General features: G+C 35.3%; 1 protein-coding gene across 3 annotated transcripts; it reads right to left on the bottom strand.

Moving 5' to 3' along the window:
- Window positions 1-3,810: 3,810 nt before the first annotated feature.
- On the bottom strand, window positions 3,811-19,400 carry LOC123498692 (guanine nucleotide-binding protein subunit alpha homolog). 3 transcript variants are annotated; one of them, XM_045246045.1, is made up of 9 exons: window positions 19,248-19,314; window positions 17,483-17,554; window positions 16,852-16,988; window positions 15,968-16,114; window positions 15,352-15,552; window positions 14,978-15,028; window positions 14,155-14,372; window positions 13,552-13,717; window positions 3,811-12,491 (listed from the first exon to the last, which is right to left on the bottom strand). In XM_045246045.1, exons 4-9 carry the CDS (start codon window positions 16,055-16,057, stop codon window positions 12,294-12,296), a joined length of 924 nt encoding a protein of 307 aa, XP_045101980.1. In that variant the 5' UTR covers window positions 16,058-16,114; window positions 16,852-16,988; window positions 17,483-17,554; window positions 19,248-19,314; the 3' UTR covers window positions 3,811-12,293. The 3 variants fall into 3 exon arrangements, with proteins under 3 accessions (XP_045101980.1, XP_045101978.1, XP_045101979.1); XM_045246043.1 differs by lacking the exon at window positions 16,852-16,988 and having other exon boundaries at window positions 19,248-19,397; XM_045246044.1 differs by lacking the exons at window positions 14,978-15,028; window positions 16,852-16,988 and having other exon boundaries at window positions 19,248-19,400.
- Between the last annotated feature and the right edge of the window lie 4,748 nt (window positions 19,401-24,148).

Below are 24,148 nucleotides of genomic sequence, written 5' to 3'. Positions count from 1 at the left end.
CAAACACAGTGCTTTTTATGAGTGGGGTGAGAATTTCCTAGAGGCTCTAATTGAAGAGACGTGAATTTTTAAAGGTGTTTTAACAGCTTTTGATAACAAATTAACGACATTTCTATATTACTAACGAGAGTGTAGCATCAAACACACACACACACACACAAAAAAAAAAAAAAAAAAAAAAAAAAAAAACATATTTCAAAACACCCCTTAAACATACAACCAATGAAACTTTCCATCTCCCCCCTCCCCCCCATAAAAAAAAAGTCAAAACCTCAAAACACGTAAAATACATCTGGATACATCTAACACATGCCCAAGACATTTACTTACACCACCCAATAATTACCTAGAACACGCAAACGCCCTCCAATACTACTACTTAACACACTTAACACACACACACACACACACACACACACACACACACACACAAAGACACATTAAAAGAAAGAATATTACAAAAAGGTGAAAGGGCAGCATAAAAAAATTAGCTGAATATTGTAGTTTTGACCTCTTGTGTGCCCATAAAAAAACTAAGACCTCAGACCATTGCACAACACCCTAAAATACCCACAGAACTCACTGAAACATATCCAAATACACTTAAACACTTTACAACACATAATATGCTCATAACAAACCCTTACTTACTTGGCTTATTTAGTTGAATCCAGAGGGTCTTCGTCACAGCCATGGTGGTCTATTGCTGCTGCCTGTTCAGGTGAGCCATCTGGCCTGGCACAGATTAGAAGCTACTTTGCAGTAAGCCGTGTAGCCTGGGAATGGGGGCTCATCAGGTAGGGTTTGTAGGAAGTTGTCCAATTCCTTCTTGAACCTGGACACCAAGCAGCCTGTGGTATATCTGACATTTTTTTGGGAGTGCATTGAGGTCTTGGACTACTGTGTGAAAGATGAAACATCTTTAACACATTCAAAATGCACCAAAATTATGTCACCAGTATACACCCTGCAACACTCTCTCTCTCTCTCTCTCTCTCTCTCTCTCTCTCTCTCTCTATATATATATATATATATATATATATATATATATATATATATATATATATGTATATATATATACACACACACACAGGTTTCATTACATAGCTAAGACCCGTCTCAGGATTATTCAAATTAAATCTCGCAATCCATACCTTTCAGATGAGAACAAATATATGAAGACTGTTCCTGATCCTCTTGCTTTGTTTTTTCCGACTGGTTTTCCTCATTTGCTCAACTATATCGTGACTGTCAACCACATTTCAAAATGTTTCAGGAAGTAAAATCCTTTTCCTGTAACAAACTATGAAAATAATTCATGGTTTCATGCTTCTGTTGGTAGTTTGACAATTTCATATTAGCAATGAGAGAGAGAGAGAGAGAGAGAGAGAGAGAGAGAGAGAGAGAGAGAGAGAGAGAGAGAGAGAGAGAGACTAATCATATGTGGTTTTTGGAGAATAGTCTTGATAACAGTGTTTCAATACATGAATCCAAGCAAACGGCAACAGATAATGCAGACCACACACCACTGCAGGCTATGGGAATGTCACACCCAGGCCATGTGTTGCTAATGAACCATTTGATTAGCTTTCACCACCTTCATCAATAATAAACCTAGTTGGGTTCATAACACAAATATAACAGTAACAAAATATTTATTATATACCTATAAAATGCTGCCAAGCTCGTGTTGTTGCTGCGTGTAAACCTTACTGGTATACTCCCATTTCATATAAATATCAACAACAGTAATGATACGTGTGTGTGCGTGTGTGTATGTGTGTGTGTGTGTGTGTGTGTGTGTGTGTGTGTGTGTGTGTGTGTGTGTGTGTGTGTGTGTGTGTGTGTGTGTGTGTGTGTGTGTGTGTGTGTGTGTGTGTGTGTGTGTGTGTGTGTGTGTGTGTGTGTGTGTGTGTGTGTGTGTGTGTGTGTGTGTGTGTGTGTGTGTGTGTGTGTGTAAGATGATGGGCGACATGATGAATTCTTGTATGATTATTGTATGTAGAAGATGGAAACTATCCATTGCTAATACACAAATTCATATATAAAAGAAAATGCATCTTGATTTCTGATAATGGGTAATGAATTATGTAAAAAATCACTGAAACAAACATAATACAAGTCCAGCAAGCAGGGCAGATCAACACCAATATTCTGCCAGGCCAAGCACCTTCTCTGACACAAAATGCACCTCACCACAAGCTGGCCAAATACTCTCCAACAAGTAACATTCAGAAATATATAATTTTTCAGATCTGTAAGCAATACTTTCAGTTTTCAATCAGCTATTAATGTTGCATCCACTGTTTAAAAGTCAAAATATGCAATGATTGCCACAAAGGGCACTACACATATATCTACCTTGAGCCTCAATTTGTATGTGTTGAATATTTTCTATATGGATGAAATCTGAGTTATGTTCATATATGTAATAGTCACCATTACTCCCTCTGTGCTGGGATGAGACACTTTTATAATACATATATATACATATATATATATATATATATATATATATATATATATATATATATATATATATATATATATATATATATATATATATATATATATATATATATATATATATATATATATATATATATATATATATATATATATATATATATATATATATATATATATATATATATATATATATATATATATATATATATATATATATATATATATATATATATATATATATATATATATATATATATATATATATATATATATATATATATATATATATATATATATATATATATATATATATATATATGAAATAGAAAACAATGGCTCCAAGAAAGTTATGTAAATCTGATAAGACAAGTAATATTAATGTTAATTAGTTTTCCACATACTTAATTGGAAATGCTTGGAACCAATTAAATCTACTTTGAAGCCAGTGGACAAAAGGAAACACTATTCCCTTCTAGACACAACAACAGCGCTTCACCTTCACCTGATGGAACACTTTTATCTGACAAAACCCTTCCCTCACAACAATCACCACCTATGGAATGGTAACAATGGAGTGCAAATTTCTTCTTACAATTCCTCCATTACAAGAACAGCATGATAAAGTACCTCTTAAAACTTCCAGAAGAACAGGAACACTACATGCTTTTCATCTGTAAGTGTGTATGACATCCTAAAAAGTCAGGGAATGCACCATACATTTGAAGTACAAATATGTGAACAATCTGCATGAGTTGAATTACAATTTTACATGAGATGATATCAATCTATCTGTACAAGTTCAAAGTATGATGGACAAATGTGTGCATGTGTATATGCAATCATATATGGTACTTGAAAACAATCCCTACAACAGTTGGTGAGGTACAGAAAGTGAGATGCTGATAGTTTCATACAGATTATTGCATGCATAAAAGAAGAGCTTTACATCTCTGCAAGTATTTTTTGTAAGAATAACAAGTCTGTACAATAAAATGATGGGTCTTATAATCAAACAGCAAATAAAGCTATGAAATAATCACATTTTATAAAAGCATTAAGCTTTGAAATTAGGAGAGAGGAAAAATAATACTTGGAATAGTAAATAAACCACCAATTTCGCACACATACGCTAACGCGCGCACACGCACACACACACACACTGAAAAAAAAAAAAAATAAAAAAAAATAAATAAATAAATAATTAAAAAATAAAAATTTTCTAGGTCATGATAAAGTTCTGAAAAAAAAAATAAATAAATAAAATAAATAAATAAATAAATGAAAATAGTAAAATACATAAATAAGCAAATAAATAAACAAACAAATACAGTAGAATAAATAAATAACAATCTACAGCATGGAATTCTGCAGCATGAAGCCCAATTGTAATTCTTCCATGAGTGTGCAGGAACAAAACAAATAGCAGAACTAAACTTGTTTGACTTTTGGATTGAATATTTTAGTCTTTTACTACACTGGCTGGCACACTCCACAGTGATCTGGAACTGTCCTTCACTTGCAGCACAATGTTAGAGTCAGGCAACACTATTTTAGATTTTTTTTTTTTACAAAACTTACAAGTCTAGATTGATTTTGTTGAGTTGTGAAGTGTAATAACGAGGGGTTTACATCAATATTTACTATACCTTCAAAAGTAAAGTAACCTGACTCAATCCATACCTGAGTGGATCTAATCATTAAAAAGAAAAGGGTTATAACAATCTCTTCCAATATTATAAAGTCTTTTGATAAAGTTTCAGCACTCCAAAATATTTACATTATACTACTGTTTTTTACAACCAAGGGGGAAAAATATATATACTGTATATATGTACAAGTAATGCCATTGACTGTAGCTAAACATTTGTGTACCTTCCTCCATAAAACTATATAGGAGTACAATGTTTAAGAAATGAATGCAGATTAAAAATTAACATCACTTGTATATTAAGAACATTGGCAGTTTATTACATCACTTCAATACAATAAATATTTCAATATAAAAAGACAATATTTCTTACAACTATACATTAAATTGTGATATATTGCTGCCACTATAACATACCAAAGGCTTGGTACAGTACATACCTGGAAACAGGATGTGCAGCTTATGCTTGTGACACTTACATTACTCAACAAGCAAGATGGGACTTTGTGACACTGTTATCATACTCTGTAGCACCCAAAAACATCATGTCTTTTAAGTAGCTTGCTAATATTTGTCACTGGAATTGTTCTTCTCTTCTCTCTTCCCCTGGGTTACACTTATTTACACACACCCTACAATACTTCAATCACAATATTTGAGCATCTTTGAATAGCTTGATGATACACACAGTCCTCACTTTAATTCACTCATAATGCAGTTTTTGTGCATTTCCTTTACTTATTGAGCAATGAAAACTATGTGTGTATGCATATATATATATATATATATATATATATATATATATATATATATATATATATATATATATATATATATATATACACACACACAAGAAAAAACATCAACAAAGAACTAGTCAGCTTGACATCTCAAGAGATTCCTTCTATTTGTATAAGAGCTGTGTGGCTGCTTTGGTGGCAGAATGAAGCTGTGGTTTACTTCTTAATAAAATTGGGCAGTGCACCAGCTGTAATCTTTTAAGAGAAGTCCTATTTTGATAAATGAGTATGGCACTTTGTTAATGAAGGAAACACAATAGACAAACAAAAATAGATAAGATAATATGTTAATCAAAGATAAACTGTATTTCATCCTCTTTTCCTAAAAAAGTGTGTGTGTGTGTGTGTATGTTGCTCTGTCATGGCTATCACATATAATGTAGAGTATTCGCCAATAATATATGAAGATAAAAAAGATTAATGATAATGCAGATGTGGAATTCAAAGTATGTGAATAAACTAGCAAACTCTTAGAGCAGCCACGGTTTAATGAGGCTCAGAGGACACTGCAAGGGATCTCTGATGCTGAAAAATTGGTTTCTAAGTGCATGAAAACAAAAACTGTGCCAGATGCTGCACAATTTGTAGAACTTCATTAAAATTGCAATACATGAATAACTGACATATAATCAATAGTGAAACATTATATGTAATACTACTTTTCTAATAACATAACACAATAATTTGTAGGTAAAAAAATAAGAGAAAAGGCAGTTTAAAAATGGAATTGAAACTAGAATGGGCATGTTGGGTGTACAAGTTGCAGGATCAACATGAGACTATACCATATCCAATGATCAGCCTGTTAATTTGAGAAAGGTTAGACATAAGGTTCCCGATATTCAAAAGTCTGGAGTTGCATTCTTATACTGTCATGATCGTTTTAATTGCCTTAGTCTAAAAGCAAGTGTATCCATCACCCTGTGGTGAAGATTGCTGAGAATCTTGTCTCATGAAAGGTATAGAAATCTAGCACATCAACACAAAGATCACTCCCAATCATTTGTGTTTTCAATAAGGTTAAAAATTTTGTATACATAAAATCAAATATCTATGCCTAAGTTTTTACAGATTACTTATTGTAAATTTAGTAAATTGGTGTTGCAGAATAAAACAAATGGCACAGGGATGTGGCAGCCCTACTGTCTACTATGAGATACATTCATGTTGTGGACTGCACCACATGGTGTAATGATCAGTCTCTGGGGAGGGGGATCTCATATCCTCGATCAGTATTCTCCTTATGGAAAGGCCAGGCTCAAATAAAAACTGTTCCCAATTAGAGAAGGGTCAAGGAAACTTACTGTTTAATATATATATATGACTGTAAAAAGTAAGAGAGATTCATAAGATATCAAACCCTTGTAACGTGAATAAGGATGTTAAATAAAAATGGTGATGATGATTATGAGTGATGTGCAATAAAATGATAAGAGGATAACTCTAGTGCTAACTATATGTCCATGTAACACTAACAACAATAAGGAAACCTCAAAGATGAGAATGATGACACTAAAAAAGAAACAATTCAGATTATTGATTTACAAGAATGAACAAATTGTCTTGCTTTACATCACTGATTTTGAAAGTGAGGACCATGTGCATGAACAATGTGACAAAACAATTTGTGCATTTAAGTATTACTTGTTTCTTAGCCCACCTTGACTAACAATGCCATCGCTTGATTCACCTCACCAATCCCTAATGCACTTCACTTACAGGCATTACTTATTCCATAACTAATGATAACCTTGCAATAAATCTAATCACAAAAAATTAGCACTTATACATACTGAAATTTCTGCCACTTAAATCACACAATGATTGATTTTACTTGCCACACACAAATTGTCACTGGCATGAAGTACCATCAGTTAGCAAGAACATTTCATTTGGCTGGCAGTAGGGAAAATAACTAAAAAAAAAATACCGAAAAAACAAAACAAATTGGTAACAGTTTGAGATATCACTTACAAAAAGATCTTATCAAATTCAGAGCCATAACATCACTAAAAATTAAAATATTCCTTTGCCTAACTATCATCTATTTTCAATTATCAACAATGAAACTTACATGGTTATTTTGCTTAATGTTAAATAAATTACTTTTAATTCAATAAAAATACACTATTTCACTGTGTAAATGATTTTCTAGTCATATCATAATTAATCTTTATAAATATATCTAATGCATTCACAAAATTTTGGTATCAGTTATTTTTTTAACGTTTCATCCATCCATTTGAGCTTACAATATTGTAAAAACAAATGATCAATAGAATACACACACACACACTAATATACTCAATATTTGAAGGTTATGACCAAGTTGTATAACTTTTTTGTAATTCATCAAATAATATGGAAAGGACTCTTGAAAAAGCAGTATCAAAATAACAAGGAATGCAAATAAATACTCATTGATAAAAAAAATCATTATCATGGCTAAAAACACAATGAAAAATCCATTTTTTCCTCAAGGATTTTGTAAGAAGTTTCTTAATTCTAATACTCGTATGTCATAAAAATATACTAAAGTATTTATCATAAGAAAGGAATATATGAAGAAACCCTTAGGAAATATAATCTTCTGACTATCTTATGAAGCAGCACTGACACATGCCATACACTGACCAACACATCAGCATTCATACTTTACATTTAGTATTGCTGCAAATGAGTGATATGCCTGATATGTGGTACTTCTCCCTTGAAACTGTTTAATTCAAGGAATTGATGTCAAATTTCCAATTAATTACTAAAGCTTGTATTGTGTTGTTGATCATCAAGGTTCAGATTTTGTTTTTGAACAATTGGCCCGGTACTACAAACTAGCCTGATTATTTCAACTCACACTACAGATCTATGAAGTGTTGACTGCCTGCATGACTGACAATGCTAACTGATTCTTTGGCTGCAAAACTGATGGCACTTTCAATTATGATTTAAAAAAATTGAAAAGTCAAGTCTTGCTATGGACAAAATAATGCTTCAAGCAATTACTATCTTAAAGAACCACAAATTTTGAAAATATTATTCACACTATTTATACTTTATGAAGGAAAAATTTACTCACCACTTTAGGTGAAAAAAATCATTTAGTGAATAGAAATAGTTCCTCCTCACTGTAAGAATTAAAGTGCCTAAAACAATAAAAAATCAAAACCTCAAAAGTTGCAAAATGACCATTAAATATTGTTAGTTTGATGCATACAATGGTTCCCAGTTACTTGCCAAAGCTATGAAGGAGTACACCCATATTTCCTCATTGTCTTAAAAGCTGCCACAATGTTTTTCTTTCTTTTTTTTGTGAATATTAATTTAGGTATAATGTAAATTGCTTTGATACTAATTTTTACATTCACACCAGCACTCAGATCTTTACAGGTATCTCCAGTTACCCGATAATTTCAACTACTATTAAACCTATACTTCATACAATCAACACCATGAGCCTCTACATAACCCAGTTTGTTTGTATAAGCATCACATTACATCATGAAGCATTTTTTCTCATTATTTGGATCAATTTCTTCCTAATACAATATTGCTGAATATTCAATCCATTATTTATGTACATAATATTATACTCTTCAAACAGATCCAACCTCTGACTTGAGTCTTCTATGGTACCTTGTTTTCAGATCTTGACACTGCAGCCCATAATTAAAAAATATGAAAGCATAAAAAATAAAAGGGAACCAAGCAAATGTTGTTCCTTCTTTTAAGTAATAATGAAATACATACACATGGAAAATCAAGTATTTTTAACAAACTTTAAAAATCTAGCAAACTAAATTATGTAATATTTTGTCTTATGGACTAAAATACAAATTCACTGAACTACTTTTGAGATTTAAAAGATCATAATATAGCATATGCTTATGGGGCAAATTTTATGATTAAAATATCTGTGCAGATGTGCATGAGGTCATTTATAGAATGCAGATGAGAAAATCACTACAAAATTTTAAACTGAAGATACCATAAGGTGAATGTCTTTTTATTATTACTTGATATATATATATATATATATATATATATATATATATATATATATATATATATATATATATATATATATAAATCTTTACAGATTGGTATGTTTTCAACATAATGTGTGCTGCTCTATATGTACAATCGCTGACAATGAAAACTAATATATTACATTATATACATGAGATTAACTTAGTGAGCTGCTGCAACAACTTGGCACCACCAACAGAGTGGAGGAAAAATATTCACTCCCCTCTTGTTTCCAAAACATGTAAAGCTTTCAGAAACTATAAAATTTGAGTTTATAATATTTTGTCCTTTTTTTACTTTTCATGCTGCATGCTCTACAAATTCATGTACATACATACTAAAGCACGCATACATACGTACACTCACAAGATTGAAATAAACCATTGTTTTGAAGTGTCTAACCCAGAACACTTTCATAAATCTACCTAAATCCTGATCTCCCTGCAACAATGAACCCCATCAAAAAGTTGCCAATGCACTTTATTACTTGTTTTTAGATATTTGACAATAGGCCACAATATTCATCATACTTTGTGACTTATAAGATGCAATATTGAATATATACCACAGTTTTTAAAGTAATTGTATTTAATGAGTATATTAGCTATTAGCGTATACCACCATCATAAAAAAAAAAAAAAAAAAAAAAAAAAACACACATATACACACTTGTCTTTCAGTATTTCATTCAGTAATGTTTGGCAATCATTACTTTTGCTATACTTACTTTAATAATAAAAGAATTATATAAAAGTGTAAAGCTATAGAAGTTCTATATTTCTACATGATAATGAGTCAGCTACCACAGCTGGCTTTGTTTGTGTCACTTCTGATCTTGCTGTGTGGCAATAAGGATGTCTGGCATCTACTATCAGTTCATGGTGTGTACAAGACAAATACAGTCATTTCTACTTTTTAAAAATGATCTGATTATAAAGCAACTTGTCTGAGAGACTCATGTTTTGATGAAACAATTCCTTGGTGTTGAGAAATTTCCAGTACTGTGAAACAGATTGCCCCATCATACCACCATCAGTGCAAACCATACAATGAAACACAAACAATTTGCCAGCTCCCTTGCTTCCAAAGGCTTACTGCACTAACCAATCTGCCAGACCAATCAAAATTACACGAGAGATAAATTAATCCCGTTATCATAAATCTGTCTCCAATATAACACATAGTGCTAGATACCTTAATTAAAAATATCAAATGTAAATCAAATATCAAAATAAATATTCAAATGAAATGCATGATAAACAACAAACTCCATGGTTACCTAACAGTGTCAAAGCCATCCTGGCATCACATGATCATGCCAAATACTCGTACAATTTTTGCCATCGTTCTGATTTCATTTGCTTTTTTCAAATTACTCCCTACACTTAAGTTAATTTTACGCAAATGTGATGCAATAAATATTTTGTGCAAAAAAATTTCATTCCAAAGTTACAAATTTTCAATAATTTTCTAGAAGTTACCATTTCAAAGTAGCAAATTCATAACTGTCAATAGCAGCAATGCTGAAAGAACAAAATAGTAAGAGATAACTTAATAACAACCCACATTCCTAGTAAATACTCTTTATATGATCTAGAAATATAAAAAAATAGGCTATAAAACAAACTGCAGGCCTAGAGTAATGTAACTAACCTGTTTTCCACTACAGAAGCACATATCCTACCACGTCACCATGTCACCTTCCATTTTGAAATGATGACAACACACGTCTCCACTAACATCTTGAGACAGGCACCCAATGAGAACCTCAACAGTGCAGTTGCTAGAATCCCACCATCCTTGAAAGCACTATTGTCTCCAGAACTTAAAACTTGTTTAATACCAAAATATGAAGGAATGTTAGCATACTTTGACCTCTTCACCAGGAGGTAGATATAGAAGTCACTTTATTCTAACCTAAGAATCCAATTCTATTAACAAATTACAGTTCACTAAGAAGATTTGTTTCTGAGTAGCACTAATTTATCTTAGAAGTACCCTTCACCATTAAAACAATGTCCACTGCTGCTACCACTGAAAGTTACTGCTGAGCACCCTGAGATTGGTGGATTCATCATTAATAAAAAAAAAAATCTGTAACTTTGAAATGAAAAGCTTGCACAAGAGACCAAGAATGTGGGGAAAAAATCTACATGTGGGTAAGTGAATGCCACTGAAAAGCAGGATGATTTCAAAATGGAATGGCATTTATGTCAGTCATCAGCACTGATACCTGGATACCTTTTAGAAACTATAGCTAAGGTTAAATGTCAGAAATTATATAAAAAAAAAATCTCATACAACTGGACCATCACTACAAAGTGAAGTGGGTTCATGCTACACACAGCACCATGTGTGTCTTGCTCAATACACTAGTTTGCTGACTATGGGAGTTACAAGCTCCCTCTTGTAACGTTCAGAGTACAGGAGGTGCCGGACCACCAAAGGCCAAAAAAGTGTGTGGTGTACCTGCAATAATTCATTACCTAACCCAGAAAATTTCATTCACAGCATATGACATGGTTAAATGAAAATACATAATTGTTAAAAGTATTTGCAAAGGGCAAATGAAATGGTAACTATAAGCATTAAATATTAGGACAGATTTGAGTCTATATGCCAGCCTCTGCCTAAAATATTGCTTCTTTCTTACAAAACATATGAGAATTTTCCACTAAATTTTCAAGGCAAATAATACAAGAAGGAAAAAATAAAACAAAGAAAAAGAATAAAGAAGGAAATCAAGAAAAAGAAAAGAAAACAGTTATTTTACCACAAAATACGGAATGTATGCATTTTACCGAACTGCTGTAAATAAACTTATTTCTTGTGCAACATAAGGCAAGTGTGGTGCCCACATCCTACAACTCTTGGTGAGGTGAGAACATAATGCAATCAATACTTTATACAGTGCAGGAAATTGGATGCTTTATATGAAAAAACCTGTTCTACTGTGACATCCACTTTTCAACATTTACACTATTCTTGTTCCTGATTTGAACATAACAAAATATTGGAATTACTGTTACATCTTTCTTCAACAGATGAGATCCCATTATAATGTACTAAATGAGAGCCGACGTGACACAACATGAATGGAACATCTGCCTGTAAATGGATGAGGCATGGTATAGCACAGTACTGTGTACCTTCTTCAGGAAGCAGATACAACTGTAATAAAAATCATCATCATACACTTTTTCCAATGTCTTACTAAGAAACATGCTTCCACTCTGTATGTACCTTTCCCTTCACATACTGCTGTGTCCTGTACAAAGTCTTTAGTAGCTATGTATATCTAAGTTGCATTTTGTATAAAGGTGTTCCACTTTCCTAAAACATAACAATGTTCACTGAAGCATTAGTGTTTCTAAATTTCTTTGAAGTATTGTATCTTTTACAGAATTGAACACAACCTTAATGTTTTCTGTATCCACAGCTGTTGTGAAATGGTGGAAGAGAGGGCGGCGAGTCGTGTCCCCTCTTCGCTGCTCCACAAACTTGTGAAGGATGAATTGCTGGACACACCTCTCATCATGTGGGTTTCCCTGTTGAGAAACAAATCATTGAGATAGCTGCCGTGTCATGGCATCTCAAAGAATATCAACACTTTTCATTTTTAATATTCAAAGATTTCTCTTATGTATGTGTATCAATGACAAAGTAATTTTGTTACCAGCTCATAAACCCAAAAGTACAACACATTATCAAATATCAAATACAAGTATATTTTACGTGAAAAACTAGTCTTATTCTTTTATACTTATATGTTCATATTTAAGTCTCTAATGCATGAGTTAACCAGTACTCTTATCTTTCAATCCTTCATCCATTTCTCTAGTAAACTCTGTAACTCCCTTCCTCCATCAGCTTTTCTTCATTCCTATGATTTGGACTCTTTCAATTGAAAGAGAGAGGTTTCAAGACACTTATCCTCTATTATTTGATAATTCTATCTCATATTGCTTTGGAATCCTCTTAAAAAAAAAAAAAAAAAAAAAAAAAAAATACGAACGTAATGCAAATGCATTATTCAATTTGGAGTAGAGTAGACGCATGTGCCTTTAAAAGAAGCAAAAGTGGATGATGTTTCCCAATCCCAAAACACAAAGTCACTCCATCCTGATAGAGACCAAATCATCACAAAAATAAAAACTACAGGGAAACTCAGCCACTCTGAAAGTAAATAAAGGACTGAGTTATTAATGCATGCCAGGTGTATTGCTACTCAATCAGCCGGATCTATTGCTACTGTAATAAACATCAGCTTTTGCTTCCTTTTACTATTTGGAATCAAGTAACTTTGTTTGAACTATGGTACAGCAACCAATGCAACTATGAGCCCAAAATTTTACTAAGAAACTGATTTGTTTGAAAAAGGTGTTTGATAACACAAGTTTCACTATGCTACAATACACCTAGGAATTCTAACTTTATTTATAAATGAAAGACATCCTTACATCAAATTTGCATATTAAAACATTAGTATTCTGAGCAAAAATTTACACAAGTAAGCTAAATCTTTGGAGAGAGAGAATGCCATATTTCATTCTAGTAAAATCACTTCTCTTCTTAATCCAAGCATCCAAGCAAACAATAAGCACTCACCACAAAGTCTGTAAAGTAATGGGCTATGTTGCTTTGTCTTGATCTGATTTTCTGGATGAGTAGATCTGTCTTGTTGAGAAAGAGAATTATGGAAACATCACGAAAGTTGCGATTGTTGACTATGGTCCCAAAGATGTTCAGGGATTCTTCTAACCTATTGGTGACTCTGTGGGGGAATGAGGATTCACATTAGCCAGTCACATAATTAAAAAAAACATGAAAGCAACACATCAACAAAATGTTAAAACTAAAAAGGAAGCAATCTTTAAACAATAATACACAATACACATCTATTAATGTTTGTAAGATTTTAAAAGTTTGTTGCATTGCTTTTAACTAGAAAATCAAGGATGGTCAATACCAAACTGATAAATGGAAACAATTACTTGTTTAATTAAAAATGACATTTTTTTCTTCTTTTCATGCACTATTCAACACAATCCATCTATGAAAATGTACTCATATTTAGCAGTAAGTGTGCGAATTATAACTTTTTGTTTTCTAACCATTAAGTGATGTGGTGTACTTGATGTGTTACAATGTTTTGGACTTTTTAGTAGTAGTAGTAGTAGTAGTAGTAGTAGTAGTAAAACAACACTTCACCTGTCTTCCAGGAGCCGCTGGTCAAACTCTGATGATGAGGCAAGAAAGATGATGGAGGTAACACTCTCAAAGCACTGAAACCACTTTTGTCTCTGTGTTCTTTGTCCTCCCACATCCACAAATAGAAAGGGAACATTTTGAATGGGAATGGTAAACTCTGTGATTGCTTTGGTGGCTTTGCGACAATGAAGAATGTCTTTCTCAGTCGGGATATACTCCTGAAATGCAATGCATAAGTAAATAAATCTGATTACAGAATACAAATAATACAAGAGATTTTACAATGTGACAATGACAAAATCTGGATGTCTTAGCTTTACAAAAGAAAAATCCACAACAAAAAATGAAATACTTCCTAATGAATGGAAAAACATGACTCCTGCCACAATACCATCATATCAACTCATTAAAGGGTTATTTTGCTTTACAGACATGAGTCTCTCCCTGAATAAGAACATTCAGTTCCTGTGAGCCCCCAGTGTGGATGATATTAAACCCATCCCAGTGATCAATAAATTGCTCTCAATGTCATTTCTCTCCCTTAGTCAGGGGCATATGCTTTATTGGAAATGAAGTTGTTCATGGTGAGTTTCCTTCCACTGGGACACACAATTAGTGTTACTTCATACTGAAAGCTGCATGACTTATCAGTTTTGAGATATAAATCAATCACTAGGAGTCAGTATTGGTGGAAGCACACTGATTACACCTTAAAGGAATAACTTCTATCTTGATGTGAATTTGTAAGCATGCATTAAATTAGTAACCTGATTCATAAAGTTTTATTTTGATTATGGTGGAGAAATTCAAGAGCTTTTCTTACCGAAACTCCTATTCTGTCTAAGGAATCGAAGAAATATGAAACACTGTCGGTCTGGAAGGGCAAAATATCTAAGATTAATTCTACATTTAGGAGAGGGACACTAAAGGCAATGCTAAATAGTATTAGTTTCCTTACTGAACCCTAATGGCAAAAAAAGAATCAACTTTAAACAATTAATTAGAAAGCTGTAGTTTTATCAGTCAATATTTGATGCAATGCTGTTTTTTATAATACAAATGTGAATAATCGAGAATGAGTACAGATGCAAACTTCTACAAGCAAACACAAAGCAATTTCATCATGGAATATAGCAATGGATTAACAGCAATGCCACATCAGCACCATAACAAACAGCTACTTTCTGCTATACCAACCAGCTGAAATTCTGCCCTCCTGTTGTACGCTTGTCTGATGCCAGTATCTTTCCAGAGATCCCTGATGCTTGGAACATATTCCAGAAACACTTGTCTGTCCAGCGGCATGTATGACATATACTTCATGAGATGCTTTCCTACACTCTCTCTCGTGTCATCTTCCCAAGGTATCCGAAGTTTGTCTCTTGCATCCACTAGAACCTATCAGTGGAAAGATGAGTTATAATGGACCACAGCATATAGTATTTATTGCACTTAGACAATCACAATCTTGTTATTTTTATGTCCTTTTATTCAATTGCGAAATGTAACGTAGCTATAGTAGGCCTAGCAAATATGAATGCTATATGCAGCACATCAATCCTACAGTGTTTGATTAGAGAGAGAGAGAGAGAGAGAGAGAGAGAGAGAGAGAGAGAGAGAGAGAGAGAGAGAGAGAGAGAGAGAGAGAGAGAGAGAGAGAGAGAGAGAGAGAGAAACTTTTGAAGTCAACATTCATGTGACCCTTTCTATAAATTTGAAATATAAAGCATTTACTGTTGACTAAGTATTAATAAGCTTGTAAAATGAGTGGTATATAGCTTTAAATGTGTGAAAGACAGGATATAAAACTTACCTTCATACCCATAACAATATTTTTGTAAATGGTCTCTCTATACTCGTCGATCTCCTCATGCCCAAACCGATACCCATGGATGATGCGCATTTGCTTGAGGAAGGTTGATTTGCCAGACTCCCCAGCCCCCAACAAGAGGAGTTTAACCTTGCAGGGAAAGTTTAATATGGTGTTAAACTATGACTAACACTGATGCAAGACAAATGGTGATAGGTTAACAAAATGGTTAGATACTCTTGATTTAACAAATATTTACTTTGTGAGTGAATTATGTATACATGTATGAAATATACAAGGTCTGTTCAAAATGTATCTAGCATCAATTTCTTTTCAGATGTGACAGTACATCTTTGTGAGCATTAAGTGATCTTTCTTGCTAGGCAACCAATATACAGCTGGCCACTTTCCCATGAGGTCCACCAAGCACTGTTGTTGTGTGCACTGTTGTAATCGCAAGACACAATTAGTGGTGAGCCTTGCTTGAAGCATTCACTGGTGGAAGGGAGAGGTAAGGATGGACAGGAGTGGTTTGCAGGAGGAAAGACAGGCCTGAGGAGGGCAAGAGATTTTCTCCTTACCCCTCTTTCTGTAACAAATGCTTTGAGCAAAGCTCAATACTTATAGTGTTTTGTAGAGCAAATATCACTAACCTTGACAATGCTGGGTGCACCTGGTGGGAATGAAGCCAACTGTACTGAGTTGTGTAACATATACTCGTTACATTATATCATTAACAATGCAACAATTCCTGGGTTGTATGTGTGAGGTTACAAGATGAGTTATAACATCAGACTTAGAATCCACCATTATTTTTTTCTGGCCAAAGGTTGGATACTTTTAAACAGACCTTGTATACAATGATTAAAAGATTATAGTACACTAACTTTCACTATTTCACTATGAAGCCTAACAGGTAAAGCAAGCAGGTCATTCCACTGTCCAGTACATGTTCTATACTGTAAGTATTCTATGTCCGGCCCTCACGGGACACTACAAATGGACACATCCCATCTGAGTATTGCTGTAGGAAAATGCCTATTATTTCATTATGTTAAAATGCAAATGGCATAATTATCTTATAACATTCAGTTTGTTATATTCATTCTTGAAATTTGCTACATATGTGTACAACAATTCAGCACTCACAGGCCATCCTTTCAGAAAAAATGAAGAATTTCTCCCCCCTTCCCTTTCACACTTTATTTTCACTCAATAAGATTCTTTTAGATTCTGGCCAATTATGATCAAAATTGGTCACACATCTATGTAATACTTGGAATACCTATGCTATCTAATTTATAAAAATAACAAAATAATATATAAATAGAATAAAAAAAAAGATAAAATAAATAAATAAATAAATAAATCCAGAGTTAAAAGGACATTACATGAAAATACATAATAAATTTTTAGTGTCAGTAACATGATATTTTTGTTACTTGAAACTAACCACTAATAAATTTTCAATCTACACGATAGGAATCCGGGGAAGGAAGCATTCAGTTCAGCACTAACCTGTCTTCGGAGTCGCTCTCTCTCCTTCTGTAACACTTTGTCTATTTCTTGTGATCTTCTGTGTTGATCCATCTGTCCCAAAGCGAAATACACATGAGTTACAATGTACAGATAAATACACAAAAATAACAGAGAAATTAATGGGTTGTTTTTAGTTTTAAGTGCTGTGTTGAGTGTGCTCCCCTTGCAAGCATCAAGGAAACAAGTCACATTAAATTGGAACTGATCGGCCATGCTAGACACTGACTACACCAAGATTTGTCAGTTCCTTCTGTCTGATTCTGAGTATACCTAATGAGTTTTCTCTCTACACTATGGTGTGAATATGCTGGAGTGGTGATACAAGACAGGCAAGTTTGTACAGTAACACATATAGATATGCATTGCTCTCTCTATAAGCTCATCTGTGCACACTAGCAAACACATAAACTTACATCATACTGTATACATAGTGGATTACATGTCTTACTGAAATCTTGTACAGCAACATGAACTCATCATAAACATTTTTTTCATATATATATTTATAAAAAAGTCATATTGGTAACAGTGCCATCCATATATCACCGTGACTCAGCGATGGTGGTGAAGGAAAACATCAACATTTCCACTGATTTCAATAAAAAAATAAATAAATAAAATAAATAAATAAATAAATAAAAAAAAAAAAATTATGGCAAAGGAGAGGCAAGGCGGATGGAGGGAGAGGTGATGGTGCAACGATGTATCACTAACTGTTTGAATCTATAGTATGAAGTTATGCCCACCTGACATTCTGTACCAATTTACAATATCTAAACAACTTTGGTAAAAAATAATGTTATGGAATTCCTGTGCCATGCTGCAGTGTGTAGAAAATTCCTGTGTCCATTAACTCCTTCTGTACCATGACACATTTTAATATTCATTCTGGTTATGATTTGGTGATTTTATACAGCTTCAGAAACTATGTGGGGATTCTGGCCATTAATCTTCTGATCTCCATAGACCCTTTCTAATGTTCATAAAATCATTTAATCATGACCAAAACTCGTGGTAGAAATGCGTCCCAGTACTGAAGGAATTAAGGGGAAGCAGAGATGAGGAGTGTGTCACAGCCTACCACAGCCACTCAGAACCTGCCACAGTCTACCACAGCCCTGACTCGTTGATGATATGGAAAGAGAAAAGTAATGAAAGGAAAAGATAGCGTTCCCATGCTGGAAATGAGTGATGGAGCAGGACAGCTTACCCTGCCTGCTCCCCTCACACACACAAACAACCCAGGGAGGAGAAAGCAAACACTTTCACCAACCACGAGAGAAAACAAAGAATACAATCCAATCTCTGCAACACAACACACACAACCACTCAGAAAAACAAAGCACGCCAATGAAACGAAACACGACAATCAATTCAACCGGTGTGTGTGTCCTGTCAAAAATGACTACCGGGAAACTTGGGATTTAAATGACTCGATACTACAAGACCTCAACACCCTCACTGGTACAAGAACACACCCACTCCACCGGTGCAGAACAGGTACACCACAGGACACACACTCTACAGGACCGCACACACCCTCCAACACCCTCCAGGAAGGCAATCAGGTGCGCCAAGCATTAAAAGGAGGCTCGGTTCTTGGGTGAACTCCAGCGACATTTACCAAGACCCAACCCACTTTAGCCCTCAGCCCGCCACCACCACCACCAGGCCGGGAATACTGAATGGTGGTGTTAATGTCATGTTTCCATAGGTTAATAGTGCCCCTGGTAGGTTGTCTCACCTCCTCTGGCGTCCATAAAGCCCTCAGACAACAGGAGCAGCTGAGCACGGTGAGCCGCGCCATGGCCACAACACAAACACTGCCAGTCAGGATGAGTTACGGAGGCGTGGAACTGCACTTTTCACTCATTTAACTTGTTTCCCGTTGCTATCATCACCTCTAAAATAAACAATCATAACGAAAACACCGTCCAATAGGTTTGAATATACTTATCCAGCACGTACATCAATCACGGATGAATAAATGCAGGGGTATTTATTATTATTCTGGGTCGAGTTGTAGTAGCTATCCTCAAAATTTAAGATCTTGTCACGAATAGTATTTTAAACGATACTCACGACACAAATACTACATGCTACTATATTTAGATACAATCATTAACCAAAAATTAATTAGAAAAGAGGGAGATATGCATTTCTGACAATGTATATATGTTTTTATTGCTATTATACTCAGCATATACCTCTTGTCGGCATGCAAGGCCCATCCTGTGTCCCTATATAGGCCAAACGTACACTAACAGCAGATTAATGAGTACAGATGAATTAATCTAATCTTCATAGTATTTACATGTTCCTATTGCTATGATTACTTAAGAAACTGCCAAAGACCAATGTTATCCAGAATACACACATACACACAAAAAGTTTATACCCAGCATGTAAACCGCTAGGGAATTACAGCAGGGTGGTTGAACTGAATTACACTGCATGAATATAAAGCCTAGAGCCGAATATCAAGACCAAGACTGTTACAACCTTGTTTATTTTAGATGAATGATGCTCTGGCCAAGTGACAACGTTGGGTATGTGTCAGAGTGAACGCAAACAGTATACCCATGGAGGAAATATTACGGAGGGATTTATTCTGCTAGTTGCACGTTATTTAGATCATACACTCCTTGCCAGTACTTAAAGAATGTGCATTGAAATAGACGATGAATCTTTGAATTTGAACCGTGAATGGGGATTTCGGTTACAAGACTTTAATTGGTGTCGCCTCCACTTACTGCCACCGCCCCCATGAATCATATGTGTGTGTGGTGAAACATATTGATAGAGCTCTTTCCGCGTGTGCAACAGATGAGATAACACACCACAAATATTTACCGTCGGAAACCATGAAAATAAAATGAATAACTACACCAAACGATATAAACTCACTGTCCTCGTGGGGTTTGCTTATAAATTTCAAGGAATCTATATATGAGTCACGCCGCGGGGCTGGAGACAACTTGTGACTCCCCGGCCCCTTATTAAAGCGCACAGGATGTCTCTAGTCACATCACCTTTATAACTTCGCTTAGTAAAGGTTATATTTAGGCATTGGACTGAGATTGCATTAGTCACCATCAAGATCCCGAATCCTCAAATAGTCTTGCCGTGAAAAGTGAAGGAATTTTCCAACATAGAGATGCTAATGATGAAAAAATACGAGAATCAGATAACTTTTCAAGGACAAATATCGTACGAGTGATGCTAAATGCAGCTTATGGGGTATAGCATTCAGCTGATTCAAGGTTGCTGCGAGTGGCTAGTGAAAGGAGAGAGAGAGAGAGAGAGAGAGAGAGAGAGAGAGAGAGAGAGAGAGAGAGAGAGAGAGAGAGAGAGAGAGAGAGATGGGTAGGAAGGGTAAGGGGAGGAGGTTGTATAATCTACGCTCATAAAAGTTTCTGTTGAGGTAAAGTGAGTAAATGAGACTCGTTGGTCTGTGTCGTGGCTGAGCTATGAGATGTCTTGCCTTCAGAGAGAGAGAGAGAGAGAGAGAGAGAGAGAGAGAGAGAGAGAGAGAGAGAGAGAGAGAGAGAGAGAGAGAGAGAGAGAGAATGTGGAAATTTTAGCTTCATTCATGGTAAACGTTATAATTAAAGTAGATATAAAAGAAGGAAAGAAAACACACATAAAATCAGAGAGAGAGAGAGAGAGAGAGAGAGAGAGAGAGAGAGAGAGAGAGAGAGAGAGAGAGAGAGAGAGGATCTTATAATCTCTAATCTCTAACATTACGAGAAAACATGAATAGAGAGAGAGAGAGAGAGAGAGAGAGAGAGAGAGAGAGAGAGAGAGAGAGAGAGAGAGAGAGAGAAAAGGCGGGGGACGGAGGGAGAGAGGAGAGGTGTCAATAATACGTCTTTCTCTCACCTCCTTTGCCCCCCAAACTCCCACTCACCTCCTCCTCCTCCTCCTTCTCCTCCTCCTCCATCTCCTTCTCCTCCTCCATCTCCTCCTCCTCCCTCCTCCTCCTCCTCCTCACACCACTGTTTATTTACACAATGTTGCGAGGGACGTGAGATTTCCTGTCAACTTCTCATTGTGATGTTGAGAATCCGTGGATGGTGACGTTATAGTGAACTTCTAAATCTTATTCTGTTATTTCTCTATTTTTCTTTGTTAAGATTTCGTAAGAATTAAATTAGTCTGTGTAAAAAAACAACAACAACTAATAATAAGATAAGATGAATGGTGACAATACAGTTTTCTTTTTCCTTTAGTTTGTTTCTTTTATACGTTATACATGTGAGCTGAGTGTGAAAGTAAGGTATTGCACTATCATGGACTTTATTTATCCCACGGGTGAATGAGTCTGGCAAGAGAGAACACACAAATAAGTTAAAAAGATTGGATAATGTCACTCGTAAAGCAGATAAACTAAAAGGGAAAGAAAGAGAAGTGTTGACCAGTTAAGTTTCCGAGATGCCTTGATACATTTCTCTAACAGTTTGAGTCGTAGGAAGAAGAAAGAGAGAGAGAGAGAGAGAGAGAGAGAGAGAGAGAGAGAGAGAGAGAGAGAGAGAGTAGAAAAAAACAGGAAAACTAGTTGTTAAATTTCCGAGACACCTTGATACAGTTTGAGTTCTAGAGAGAGAGAGAGAGAGAGAGAGAGAGAGAGAGAGAGAGAGGACGAAAGTTTCAGAATTTAGCCGTGAAAGGAATGAAAGAGTAAATATCTAGCCTAACTCTTGCATTGGTGACTAGAGGAGAGGAAGTAGGAAGTCAAGAGTAGCAAGGAGCTGGAGGAGGTGAGAAGTGAGACATGTAGTTAGAAGAGTTCAGAGCAGCAGTTACGTACGCATGAAATTATGAAAGAGGTGGGTTTTCCTCCATATTTTTCCTTAATTCTTGGCCGGAGTCCCTCTTGAGTAAACTGAGAAGCAAAATGCAACATAGAAGCAGTGGGACATAATACAAATACTAGAAAGCAATGCAGAGTCCACCCAGAAGGCACGTGACATATATATTCTCCTCATGCACCTTTATCATCCTTCTGCGGAACAGACAGACAAAACAAAACAAAATTCACCAAGTTGTCGTGCTCCGAGCTGTTGCACGACGTTGCACAAATTGTCTAGCTACTGGCTATAAATAGTCAAAGGTTTTTCTATCTTTAATTAACAAAACTAATATCTATACATAAGGTGTTCGATACGGCGCCGACAAGTAACAATCACAACTCTTTCTGTTGCCTTCTCCACTGCAATTATTACAATTTCTCTTACAAACATCCTTAAGAACTGCATTAATCTCGTAGATATTCTCGCATCAAAACGGATTTCACTTCAAACATCATCCACAATATCTTCATAACGTATTACAACATCTGAACCCGGTGCTTTATTTCTCCGTAAATCTCATACGTAGTACGTACAATATTACCCCTTTTTCCCAGCTACCCGTATATAAGGATGACCTTTACTTGGTACATGAATGCAAGCAACCACATGACGTACCACCAAATATATTACCATACACATATAATTACCAGACTCCGTTCAACAAAATGACAACGTAACACCACCGAAATATAATGACAAATATTGATATCTCCACACAAGTGACTTCCCTCAAATAATCTCTTTCTCTTGGTACCCATACATGGAACCACGTTAACTTCGTACACAATTACACACTAGTAAATATGTTATGTAACTTATTCGTCAGAGCAACACACATGCACATACGTAGGTAGCCGTATACAAATTCCCTTACTCATAGATGAAAACGCAAGTATATAACGACGTCATTATGAACCAAAGTACAACCACATAAACCATAATAAACTAATACCACATAATACCTAAACCTCCTATCATGCTTCTTCCTCCATTCTAATTTACCTCAAAGACTGCATTGCAACTTATAAGCTCCACTTACTGGTTATATATGAAGTACAAAACGCCGCCCTCAGCTATGCAGCCGAGGGTGGCCCGCTTAGAGCCGCGGTTGTCCTCTCTGCTCCTCCTCTCTCTCTCTCTCTCTGCCCCAAACCTCTACAATTTCCTTCAGGAACTTATGGGGCGTGTCTTGACCCACACAACACGCCCCTCAGAATGTACCATTCACCAATCAAGTACAAGCTCAAATGAACTCCACGTGTGGTACGAACAACATCCAAGACGACAACACTACCACCGGATGTTTACATGACCTTTTGACCCTCCTGCCCTTCCTAATCTCTTTTATGGCTGGATACGGTTACACACCGCATACTGGCGAACTAGCATACTTCCATATATCTTTATTTCTTGTTTCTTATATTTTCATATTTCACTTATGATGTGCGCATCTGACAAACATCCCCTCAGAATGCGCGTCCCGCGCATTCAATGTAGTGAAGGGTGGGTGGGTGGGCAGGGTGTGCATGCCTCCCGTAGGAAGGATGAGGGCTTGGGCGACCGCGCACCTGATAGCGGTACTTTCCCCACCCATGAAGCATGTTAGCACCCGCCAGACCCCTGTCCTCTAGCCAGCATCCAAGTCTCCAGCCAGCTATGTTATATACGTAGGAATGTAGGGCAATGGGTCCAATACTTTCTGCTAAGAAGGCATATATTAGAAAAATGCGTCTGCACCTCAATATTCACAAAAGGGCTTTGCAGAGAGAATAATTAACTATATATATATATG

Source organism: Portunus trituberculatus, chromosome 48 (assembly GCF_017591435.1).
Source record: "Portunus trituberculatus isolate SZX2019 chromosome 48, ASM1759143v1, whole genome shotgun sequence".
Classification (NCBI taxonomy): Eukaryota; Metazoa; Arthropoda; class Malacostraca; order Decapoda; family Portunidae; genus Portunus; species Portunus trituberculatus.
Note: the sequence above shows the minus strand (reverse complement) of the source record. Positions and strands in the feature narration are given on the sequence as shown.

Bases quoted from the DNA above. Each gene is read 5' to 3' on its own strand.
- LOC123498692 (XM_045246043.1), bottom strand. From the start codon at position 19,310: ATGGCGCGGCTCACCGTGCTCAGCTGCTCCTGTTGTCTGAGGGCTTTA. The intron at 14,373-14,977 runs GTAAGAAAAGCT...ATTGCATTTCAG, and splicing joins TAGACAGAATAGGAGTTTCG to GAGTATATCCCGACTGAGAA. The intron at 12,492-13,551 runs GTGAGTGCTTAT...GTTTCTCAACAG, and splicing joins ATTACTTTACAGACTTTGTG to GGAAACCCACATGATGAGAG.